Source organism: Athene noctua, chromosome 1 (assembly GCF_965140245.1).
Source record: "Athene noctua chromosome 1, bAthNoc1.hap1.1, whole genome shotgun sequence".
In the NCBI taxonomy this organism is placed as follows: Eukaryota; Metazoa; Chordata; class Aves; order Strigiformes; family Strigidae; genus Athene; species Athene noctua.
Window position 1 is genome coordinate 22,476,871 of NC_134037.1, and position 12,688 is coordinate 22,489,558.

The 12,688-nt window shown below is 39.2% G+C and overlaps 1 protein-coding gene across 1 annotated transcript in view; it reads right to left on the reverse strand.

The window, feature by feature from the left end:
- SNTG2 (syntrophin gamma 2) overlaps positions 1–12,688 on the reverse strand; it is a 306,792-nt gene that overhangs the window by 136,249 nt on the left and 157,855 nt on the right. The window contains exons 5-6 of the mRNA XM_074922311.1: positions 5,341–5,384; positions 5,184–5,225 (exon numbers count right to left, since the gene is read on the reverse strand). Coding sequence (XP_074778412.1) covers positions 5,184–5,225; positions 5,341–5,384 — 86 coding nt within the window. The remainder of the gene's footprint in view (positions 1–5,183; positions 5,226–5,340; positions 5,385–12,688) is intronic.

Sequence of the window (12,688 nt, forward strand, 5' to 3'; positions counted from 1 at the left end):
CAAGAATGTAAACTGAAGGCTTCCTTTTTCTAAAAATTAACTGGATCTCTCAGACTTATTCAATATAAATTTCACTTTAGATGCTTATGTGACATGTTTGTGTGTAAATGCACACACTCTGAGCCTCTGTAATCCAACAAAAATGAGATGAGAAATATTAACCTCCTGACAGGCAGCAGACAAGTGCATCATCATTGACATGTTCCATCTACAAATAGCAGCTACTAACAAACAACTGATTGCTACAAGCTGAAAGTTTAGGGATATTAAATAAACCTTTCTTTTTGAAGCATTTATTTTCAATTGCAAATCAAACAAGGAGATTTTTATTGAGGATGAGAAATATCAACCATTACTTCATAAAAATGCAATGACATAATTTTGATAAAAATAAGAAATAAAACATCTTCCATTCTCTCAGGAACTTTGGCAACAGTCTACCTCATCTCAGATCTCATGGAATCAGCTCCTTCCTCTACCACCTCTCTCATTTAACTAACCCCACTCTGATTAGGTTAGCGAGTTCTGGTAGTAGAAAAGTCTCTTTGCAGATCTATCTCCTGGCCCACTGAGATCTCTCTTCCTTCTGGAGCTTCCTTCAGCCCTATGGCCTACAGTTTTTCCAGGTAGTTTTGTTTAATGATTCTACTGAATTCCCTTCTATATGGCAAAGAGCGGCATTATGCATTTCTCTGTCATTCCTCACCACTGCAGCATAGCTGTGTTACATCAACAGTTCTGGAGCACATCCTGGTACTGAAAATCAATCCTTAAGGGATGTAACTTACCATTTTGTGGGGAATAACCTTCAGGAAGTTTAGAGTTTTGTATAGGCAATAACAATACAAACAGGAGAAGGGCAGTCCACCAATACACAAGAGACTTGACTCTGCGGTTTACTGAGATTGTCTGTAACTTTTCTAGATCTTCAGCTTGATGGTATTAATCAACACCAAGAAAGGGACTGCAAGATCATGCAGCTGCACTTTATCTTGACCTAGAGAGATCACCTCCAAGTAATAAAAGCAAGTTTAGTTCCTTTGCCCATGTAATTTCTGCCTTGCTGATAAGACTGTCAAAGCCCATGGCATTTATGGTTGCTACAGATGCTATTCTGAGATACAGTTGTCAGTAAAATGACTGATAACTGCCAATAAACAGCCAACAGGGGGTAACAATTTTTATCTATATTGCATTGCACTGCAGACTGGAAAAGCACTGCACATGGAGGAAATGTGAACTGGCTTTATCCGCACACAGACAATCTGATAAATGAAATAAGCCAGTTAAAAACCAACCACTGCTCAACAAATTACTTTGTTTCAGGTTAGACCAAACGTTGTGGTAAACTGTACTTCAAAACCACATAAAATAACTGGAAGAATAAAAGCATTAAAAAAAAAAAAAAGAAAAAAAAAAGAGAGCATATTATTGATTACTGCTTTTCTTTGTTATTCTTTGTCATCTTGTCATTGTGGCAAGTGCCCACTATACTTTCAAATGAAATCCAGTAAAATTTTCATAATTATAAGGCTAGGTAAGAATCCCTTAAAAAAGCCTCGAAGCTGCTAAACCTTAGGCCATCCATTACCAAATCAGCATTCACCACTGCAGCAGAGGCAGCAGCCTATCAAGGCTACATGGTATGGAATTGTTGGAAGTGACGTACAGAAGGATGGGGCTGAGGTGTCTACCAGTGGTTCAGGTGAGAGCAGGCAGCACAGGGAACAGATGCTATGAGACATGTTATTGCTAGGAGCCATTTGGATATACCGGCTCAAGAGCTGGTGATTTCTTTCAGTCATTTTCAAAACTGTCAGGTTCCCAGCCATCTCCCATCCTCTGTGCTTTTCAGTGCATTAGTCTGAGTGTTGCTGTGGAAGTGACTCTCCAACTGTGGTAGAGTATGATGTAGAGGGGAAATTGGCAAGAAATGTTGCTGGAACACTGGTCTAACATATTCATCTTAGGCCCACTGGAGAACATGTGATGGTAAAAATACACTGGAAATTCAGACAGGAACTTCTGGCTTACTTCTTGTCTAAACTCTGATAGGTAAGATAGTAACTATTGATATGTGCTTTTTATTTGAGGTTCGAATGCAAGCACTAAGCACTGAAGCAGAATTCTTTAGAAGAAAAAAATTTTTTCCCAAGAGAAGTCTTTACCATCTTAATTCTATAAAGCAATGTAAAAAAAAAGTTAATAATTTTCCTTTTAAGCAAATAAAAAAAACACTGGAAGACCTTGGTCCTTTTATTGAACATTACCATGAAAATTAATGCACCAGTGAGAGTCAGCATATCATGCTAGAACTAGTCACTGTAATTCCATTCTCCTCAAAATTGCTCTAAACTGAACATCACCAGATTCAAAAGCTAGGCAGAAACTGGAACTGCATTCCACAGTGTGCTGTACAATCCTGGGCAAGGGGCCTTCTCAGTGTGTCACGGCAACCCACACATGCTGGTTTTCCCATGAAAACCAAGAAAAAGAGATGTGTGCCTTAATCTTCTCCCAGATTGAAGTAGAGATCTGCATGTTTTCTGTTTTATTCTCTTTCTTGCATATGGGTATGACCTTATTAGGTACAATATTTCTTTATTACAGTTATTTATTATCTGTAGCCTTATAACCTCTGGGAGTACCAGCTAGGAGTTAGGATGTGTCCAGTATGTCCACTCAGGTTTGAAGACAGAAGTGCATCTTAGTCCTATGATACCATCAAAAACAGTTGATGTTGTGCTGGGTTTGTGTGTGTGGCAGGAGTTTTGGTAGTGGGCAAGAGGGTTACAGCAGTGGCCTCCTATGAGAAGCTTCCTGAAGCTCCCCTGGCTCCAAGTCAGACCAGCCTTTGCAGCGAAGCCGAGCCAATTAGCTGTGCCTCTGTGATATTTCAGAGGGGTAATCTGGGAGCAGGAGCTGGAGCTGTGAGGAGGAGTTGCGAGGAGAACATCTGTGCCAACACTGGAAGAAAGGAGGAGAAGGGGTGGGAGGTGCGCTGGAGCAGAAACCCTCTGTATCCGCTGGTGAGACAGCAGTGCTGCTCCTCCCTGCCACCCCTGGAGGTCCACAGCAGAGCAGATGCTGACCTGCAACCTGTGGAGGACCCCACACCAGAGCAGGTGGCTGCTCCTGAAGAAGGCTGGGACTCTGAGGGAAGAAGCCCCCGCTGTTGTCGTTTGGCACTGGAAGGACTGCAACACGTGGGGCTGACCCATGCCGGAGCAGCTAAGGAACAGCTGCATCCTGTGGAAAGGACTCATGCCAGAGAAAGTTCATGGAGGACTGTCTCTCATGAGAGAGACGCTACGCCAGAGCAGGGCAGAATGTGAGGAATCCTCTCCTGAGGAGGAAGGAACAGTGGACTGACCACACCCCCCATTCCCTGCCCCTGCACTACTGCAGGGCAGGAGGTCGAGAAATCAGGAGTAAAGCTGAGCCCGGGAGGAAGGGAGGGGTGAGGGAAGGTGTTTTTTAAGATGTGTCTGTTAAATGTAGTTGTTGTTAGTGTTTGAAATAAAATTATGTTCATTTTGTTTCCCTAAAAAGTCTGTCTTTTGCCCCGACCTTAATGGGTGAGTAAGTCATCTCTCTATGTCCTTACCTCTATTCCTGACACTTTATTTTCTCCTACCCATTCTGCAGGGGGAAGGGGTGAGTGAGCAGCTGCATGGTGCTTAGTTTTCCTCTGAGCTCAAATCACAACAAATGTTTAAGCACATTTCTTGCTTCCTAATAAAGAAACTTCCACAAAATCTGATAAGTAACATCTTAAAATGACTTACAGAATAAGATGAAATTTAGAAACATGTAACATTACTGCTTTGTCGATTCCTTCCATTCTTATCACAGCATTTAGAAAGTTTAACATTGTATGCTATTGTTATTATTATCTATACTTCTGTAACACTTGAGAATTCTTAACATGAAACAGGAGCACTGTGCAGTGCACCACAGCCCACAAAATAATGTATATTGTTTATAAATATAAATATGGCACAACTGAAATTGTTACATCGTTTCACCAAATACAGTAACTGTGTTCCTCTATACGTTTCCCGTCAGGAATCTCCACGTTCTCACACAAGTGCACATTTAGAAACAGGTAGCAAAACATTAATTAGATTTTCTATTTTTCAGTGCATGCAGGGGTAAGACCTACAAGAGTTGAGTCCCTTTCAATTGCACTGAAAGCAATGGGAATCAAAGTTTTTAAATACCTGAGAAGAATCATGACACCCACCCCATGTAATCTAATTTTAAAGTCTTGTTTTTACAGTAGGTTAAATCAGATTCTTTACTAAACTAAGTCAATCCCTGTTCCTGAAATGCTAAGGTGAGAATTTTATTACCATTAAGATGTACTACCACAGCAGGTGAACCCTTTAGCAGCATCTGCAATCCCAGTGGATCAGGCACTACACCAAAGTCATAATCCATAAGGACTATCAGTACGAACATACATATGTTATATATATATATATATATGTTATATGTACATATACATTTATATATATAAAAGACTATTCCATTTATTTGGAATCCCTGAAAGACTAATTGTTATCATCCAAAGGACATTTTGGTACTTATAGTAGCATCATAAAAAAGGCAATGTACGTTTTTCGTATTTTCACCATTAATTCTTGCATAGTAAAGGCCTTTTAAAATTTTTCGTTGCATTCTATTTAATTTTCATGGCAAGCAGCCCAGTGTAGAGTTTACAGGAAAAAAAAAAAAAAAAAAAAAAAAAAAAATCGTGTGTTCATTGATAAAACTAATATAGTTCCTACATGGGAAGAACAGTTTTGCTCCACTGAACAGAAGAGAAGCAACCTACCAGGATTTTGCATTTTTGCATTATTTTGTACTTTGAAATACTTATTTTACCTAAGAGGTGTAAAAACTATAGTAAGCAATGATGGAGACTCAACTCTGGAATGGCATATTTGTGCCACAAGTGCATATATCTTACTATGAAGAAGAGTCACAGTAAGAGTGCAGAAACTATAACAAATGCTAGGAACCAAAATTAAGTTCTTAATAAATCACATATATGACAAACCTGACTACAGCACTGTGTCTTTACAGTACAAAAGAGTAATATGAAGCAAGGTGAGAGAGAACAGTATGGACACAGGATATTCTGTACACCATTAAAAAATCAAAGTGGAATCACTTACCACTTCTTCATGGGTAGCACTTTCTACATTTATACCATTAACCTAAAAACAGATATGATAGGGAGAAAATGATTTGCAACGTGTAAGTTAGTTAATGAAATAAACATACAAACAAGTATGAAACAAATGTCTGCAGAAAAAGTGAATGTTTACTGACCTGTATTATAGCATCTCCTATAAATAACATTCCTGTTTGGTCAGCTGTGGGATTACAGAAGGAGTACATTTTAATTGAAAGTAGTACTGAAAAATAATGCTATATTCTCTTCCAGAAACTGGTTTAGCATGTTGTTTGCAACCTTCATTTGAAAATGATTTGCTTGTGAAAATACCAATGGCATAGCAATCACTATTCATCCTATAAAAGTAATAGATTCCTAGCAATTTTAAACAAATTAAGAGTTACTTTCCATGCACAAAGAACTTACTTAATATGGAATACAAATGTCATTTCTCACTAATGAAGGATTTCAATAAATTATGTGGAAAGTGTGATGCACACTTCTCATTATTCTCTACAAAAGGGAAATGGGAATTTCTGAAACTACTTAGCAATTCCTTTCCCCCTGAACAAATTTACAGGGACCGCTATAATTAAAGAGGTTGTGCCTAGAATTTAATACAACTCTTTAACATGAAGTTTGAGTTAGCTTTGTTCTTGAGAACAACAACATACATTATTCCCGACTGTAATTTGCATGTTTCCTGCCTTACAGATTTAATGGGAATAATGTAACGGAACTGCAAACAATTCTGCACAGATACAATGACTTTTTGAGGTGTATTCTCTAATTTTTAAGTTTTTTACTTTTTTTTGTTCAACTTGAGAATGTTTCTCTCTTGGAACATATAAATTGAAAGTAAGGCTCTGATCCTGTGAAGGCCCAATACACCTTTATTAAATAAGGCGTATTAGTCTTATATATGATCTTATAGGGTCACAGCTTGAGTCTTTCAAGAATGCAATACTAACAAAGACAGTATTTTGAATGATGAAAAGAGGTAAGAAAGAAAGAAAGAAAAAAATGCATAGAGTTTCCTCACCATTACTACAATATAGCTTTGCCACTACAAATGGACCTTTGGTACAAAATAGGTGGGTTTTTTTCTATTAAATTTCACTTTCAAATAGATTTTTCATCACTCTCTTGGCAGATAAAAGAACAGTTTGTTAGTCATACTTTTATCAGTACTTAGAAATATTTCACTATTTTAAATACCACGCTACAAGCTCTGGTCTTCATAGCACTTTTTATCCTACTTTGTACTTAAAATATGTACACAATTTGTAATAGCTGGTATAGAAAAGGGACATGTATATGCAGAAATGCAACTGAATTAAAGCAGTTCAAAAACATGAAGCAATGTGAAATAGCCTATACTGGGTACCTACATTGCTAGAGGTGCTGCACGTTAGCTTGGGTATCTCAATACTAAAGTTCTGTTCAAGATATTAGTAATACATATACCAATACTGAAAAACATGTCAATAATTTTTAATTCAATGCTTATGTTAGGGACACTGGGCTGCTTCAGGGAAGTGGGAGCATGCTTCAGTTGGAGATAGAAGGAAGAAGTGTTTGAAATTCCAGTTGTGGGAAAGCATAAAAGGATAAATCAAAAGATGCATGCCCTGCCCACTGTGTGTGATTGACTCAGAACTGAGTGGAGAAATTTTGAGTATGTCTTATTAGCAAGTGATGAGACAGAACAGAGATAGATGAGGAATTAAAGCAGTTGGTACTGAGGCTCCTTACACCCACACTCTATGGGTTTCAGGGATTTTAACTCAGATCAGTAGACTAATCTCCCAGTCTGAATGCTTCCAGGTGATATGAAGTTGTCCAAAGTAAGCTACTGCACAAAACTTTCTGCTCTCCTACGCAGCCCATCCTAAGGCACACCAGTGTCATGCAGTGATGAACTCCTGCTGCCAGTAATAGCTGCAGCAGGCCACAATATGCAGAAGCAGACCTTGCTTACAAGTAATGCAATGGTCCCTGCAGCTTGAATCAGGGCCTGGACATCAACTGAATTAGGTGTAACAGGGAGAGAAATTCTCAGCCTGCTTCAGGAGGACACCCCTAATAAGCCAATCCTGAGATATTATTCTGTCTGTGTGGGGTTCACAGTAGGACTCACACTCCAACTCACTGAAGCAAGGCAGATGTGTTTACTTATACTTCAGCAAGTACCAGTCAGTTGATCTGCAGGCCACAGCTGTGATGTGGGTGACACATGTGGGCAGCAGGCAGAGTTGTTTTCCTGAGGGCCTGTCTTGCTGGCTCTTCTGGGAGGCCAAAGCAGATGTTGCCATTGGGAAGATCAGTTGGAAACAGCAATATTGAAAAAAAAGTACAATAAAAGAAATAATGGGGATGTGAGAGATGAGTTTGGAAAGAATTTCTGTAGAGGTAAAAGCAGAAAAGTGTAGGGCTGGTGAGAAAGGAAAGCATACTGAGTCAGAAAATGTCTGTGTGAAAGATGGGATCCTGATGGAACAGCACATCATGAAGATCTGCAGGCAGGTAGATATCACCACCCTCCCAGATGTTCAGCTATCCATGACCCACTGCATAATGACACAACAGCACATTGCATAATCTTGTCTACGTCTTTCATGAAAACAGGCTAGTTCTAACAACTGATAAAATATGTAGACTAGTATCCATGCAAAGTAGGAAAGGTAAAATTTCAGACACAGGTAAAATTCTTGAGATTCCTCTTCAAGGCTTGAAGAGGAAAAGCATTAAGAAGAAAAAGTGTAAAATCTTGATGAAGAAAACCAGGTAGCTGGAGGATGGTAACTCAGCAGCACTGAAGACAAATCCCTTCCAGGGAGCAATGCAGGCTGAAGCTTTACCTGACTGTCAGCAAACACTCACTGGTCATTCCATAGGGGTGATATGTACCGCAATATCCCCAGCTACATACTGTCTGTGTTAGCCAATAAATGTTATAGTTTAAGAGCACAAAGCAATTATATCCTGTTTGCAGAGTCTCTACACACAAAGCTGTCCAGAGAACTAAATGAGAGAAGGATCATTACGTGGTCGATACCAAATGCTCTATGAACTGAAACAAAGCGCACAAAATGGGGACAATCAGAGTATTTGCCCAAAAGTGCATTATGCTGCAAGAGACCCAATAATGCAGACACCTCCATGGATGCTGGCATCACAACCAGGGACAGTACTCTGGCAAAATATACTTGCAAGTCTGTGATGAAACACTTTGGTTTTAGCCAGTTGTCTATAATTTGAAATCAATGATGATTTCTAACAAAAATATTTTACACAAAATAAATTGCAGAGGACATGTCACTACAATGCAGAAGTTAAAATACAGTTTACAAGTATACTAGAAATAAAGTGGTTGAAAAACCTCCTTGAGAAGACTAAAAGGCAGTCTTGTTTCTCTAAGGCATACATTAAATCTGAAAATATCTACTGATGCTTTAATTAAGTCACATGTTCTCTACATCAAAAAAACATTAAGTAAAATATTCCATGCTGTGTGGGACTTTTTCTCCCACTGGTAACATCCTCATATACAAAGGACTGTATGAAAGGCTGCTCTGCAATTATCAGTCACTATGCGTAAAATGAATCAGTACTAAAAGCAACGTGAGAAAGAGATTTGGAATACCAAGGAACATATATCCTTATTCAGAGAAACAGTAAATATAACTTTTTTAGAATCCAGTATGCCTCTTGAAGTTTTACTTGAAATAGTATTTTAGTAGAAGTGAATTGAACAGAGCCAAAAAAAAAACCCAAAAAACCAAACAAACTTCAAAAAGAAAACAAGCACAAAGTATCAATAAGCAAAAATGGACAAGGTTGTAAAAGAAAATGAAGTGTGTCCTACAACAATTAGTCCTACATGAACTTTACCTCTTAATTATCTTTAAAAGGGTTTAATATTGATTAAATGCTGTACATGGATTAAATTCACAAGTGACACAGAAAGAGAAGGAAAGCATAAGGGATAGGTGGTGGATAAGGGCAGAGCAACTGACATCAACTACCTGGACTTGTGCAAGTATATGACACGTCCCACACAACATCCTTGTCTAAACTGGAGAGACATAGATTTGACAGGTGGACCTGGACATGATGGATAAGGAATTGGCTGGATGGTCACACTCAAAGAGTTGTGGTCAACAGCTCGATGTCCAAGTGGAGAGCAGTGACAAGTGGAGTTCCTCCACTCCTCAGGGGTAAGTACTGGGACCAGCACCGTTTAACATCTTTGTTGGTAACATGGACAATGGGACTGAGTGGACTCTCAGCAAGTTCACCGACACCAAGCTGTGTGGTGTGGTGGACACACTGGAGGGCAGGGATGTGCCATCCAGAGGGACCTGGACAGGCTGGAGAGGTGGGGCTGTGCAAAACTCATGAAGTTCAACAAGGCGAAGTGCAAGGTCCTGCCCATGGGTCAGGGCAATCCCAAGCACAAATACAGGCTGGGGATGAGTGGATTGAGAGCAGCTCTCCGGAGGACTTAAGAGTGCTGATTGATGTGAAGCTCAACATGAGCCAGCAATGTGTGCTCACAGGCAGAAAGTCAACTATATCCTGGACCACATTAAAAGAATCATGAGCAGGAGGTCGAGGATGTTGATTCCCCCCCTCTACTCTGCTCTCATGAGACTGCACATGGAGTACTGCATTCAGCTCTGGGGACCCCAAAACAAGAAAGACACGGACCTGCTTGAGCCAGTCCAGAAGAGGGATACAAAGATGATCAGGGGGCTGGAGCACCTCCCCTCTAGGGACAGGCTGAGAGAGTTGGGGCTGTTCAGCCTGGAGAAGAGAAGGCTCTGGGGAGACCTTATAGCGGCCTTCCAGTACTTAAAGGGGGCTACAAGAAAAAACAAGGAGGGACTTTTTACAAGGACATGTAGTGATAGGACAAGGGGTAACTGCTTTAAGCTGAAAGAGGGTAGATTTAGATCTAAGGAAGAAGTTCTTTACTGTGAGGGTGGTGAGGCACTGGCACAGGTTTCCCAGAGAAACTGTGGCTGCCCCCTCCCTGGCAGTGTTCAAGGCCAGGTTGGACGGGGCTTTGAGCAACCTGGGCTAGTGGAAGGTGTCCCTGCCCATGGCAGGGGGGTTGGAACTAGATGGTCTTTAAGGTCTGCAACCCAAACCATTCTATGATTCTGTGATTTTCACTGAGTTTTTGTTGAATTCCAGAATCATACCAGGTATTATGTCCTCTGACATTATTAGTGATGCATGAAAACAGTTCTACTTTTGCAATCTATGTTTTAAAGCACAGCTGTATGAACTCAAATGCTGAAAACTATCTTGTTAGGGAAATTTTAAAAACTGAACATAACTCTTTAGAGGCATTTTAAAAAACTTTTTAGAGGTGTTAGTTAAATTTCACTTTGTTTAAATAAAATCTTTCAAATTTTCTATTTTTGACCATGGGGTTTCCTTAGTTTAGTTTTCTTCTTCTTTATACATGTCCAGTTTATCATATAAAGAAAAGATGTAGGTCACACAATAATACAATGCATTTCATGAAATACCCATGTAATTATTCTGATGTGCCAGGTTCCCCATGCTGAATTAAGTGGCAGATGGGGAACTGGGATTTCCCTTTCCACTTCTTCTCAGTGCCTATGGAACAAGAAGAAGGAGATCATTTTGTGTTCCTAAAAGTACCATATCTACCCATCAAGAAGTCAATTCCAGATCTAAGTGTCCAGAAGCCTGAAGCACTGAAGCTCAACACATTATACAAATCAATTCCATGTGAGAGATGCACAAGATGACAAAGGTGAGACAGGTACTGGACACCGGAATAAACAAAGACTGGATGTAGCAGGGAGCATGGGTTTGGCAAGATAATAATGGGCCTTATATGAATTAAGGAGCAGGAGATTCAGCAGTGCTACAGAAATTGCCACTGATCCTCCTGAATACCCTGGTCATGAATGCCTTAATGGCATAACGAATCTCCTGCTGACTTACAGACCAGTGAATAAAAATGCTGCTCTGGGAATAGGTTAAGGGACTGTTGAAAAGCTGAAGACATCCTGCAGAACAGTATTTTAGCTGGCACTTTGCACAGCTGCATAGAATAGAGTGTTGTATCTGTAAAGTTAACACAAGACAAAACTGGTTTGGCCTGGGAAGTCAGAACTGTTTTCTCTTCAGCTTGGACTATATGAAGAAGAACATGAACTATAACAATACACAGGCACCATAAGCATCACCTAGAAAGACTCTACCTTTCTTCCAAGCTTCTGAACAAGAACTGATCACTCTGGACATAGTTTTCCTTACAGTTTGGCATATGGCAGCACGTGCATGCAACAGACACAAAGAATTATCTAGGACAATGTGCATGCTAGCAACTGTAAATTTCTTCCAGTTTTGTTCCATTTAAAGAAATACTAATAAACATAGTCTTTTTCTGTTCTATCCACTGCACCAGGTAGGGTCCTTTAGACAACATATGGCTGTGTTTTTCTTGTCACACTGGAATGGTTGGTAGAGTCATGGGCAGGGATCCTAGCTGAAAAACTTAGGTGTGCAAGAGGTACAAACAGAGACTGAATGGGTATATTGGTCAAAAGGCAACTACTTTTGCCACTCCTATTAGAAGCTCCAATATGGGAAAAATTGGGAAAACACAAATTATAGCAAAAGATGGTATTCCTGTGTTCAAAAGTGAAAATTATTATCTTGTTCCTTATAAAAATTGTGTAGTTATTAGGATAGAAAAATCAAAGGAAGCATACAAAAAAAATAAAACTCTTTAAAGAAAGGAACACAATTAATTAAATATTATTTCTTACTGCTCTGTGGTGACAATAAAGCAGAGAGCAAAAATCTAGACTTCGTATTTTAATTAAGAATTGCCTAATTTTGTTTTTGGCTTCCTTTCTCTTCCGCACTGGCACATACTTGAAAATAGTTTTATAACTCTTACTTATTTATTTACTACCCCAAGATTATTGCAGTACTACAGACAGATGCAGAGGACAAACATATGAATCTGTAAAATCAGGAGACCTTACCTGACATAATATTGCCAAGAGGAAAAAAACATATCTAAACACTGTAAATTCTGATCTTACACTAGTATAAAATCAATCTGGGTATTAAACCTTTTACCGTATCTTGATATGTAGTTGCATCACATTCCAAAGAACTAGACAAGATTAGGTTGGCTGAATACTTGGATAAGAAGCCCATAAAATAACTGCTGCTGCAAAAATTTATGTTTTCTGAGTCAATAAGTTTTGCTCAAGGCACAAATTCCTTGTTGAACTAATGCCTTTCCATGAGTGTAAGCAAAAATACACTTCCAGAAGACACTCTTGTTTTTGAGATGCAACTGGAACAAGTTATGAGGAATTTGAGATGATTTATCACTTTTTACAGTGATAGCAATGTTTGTCTCAATAGTTTAGCCAAATTCCATGCCAGTTTGTGACATTAATTTCTGGCTTTACATTACTGAAAATACCACTATTGTGT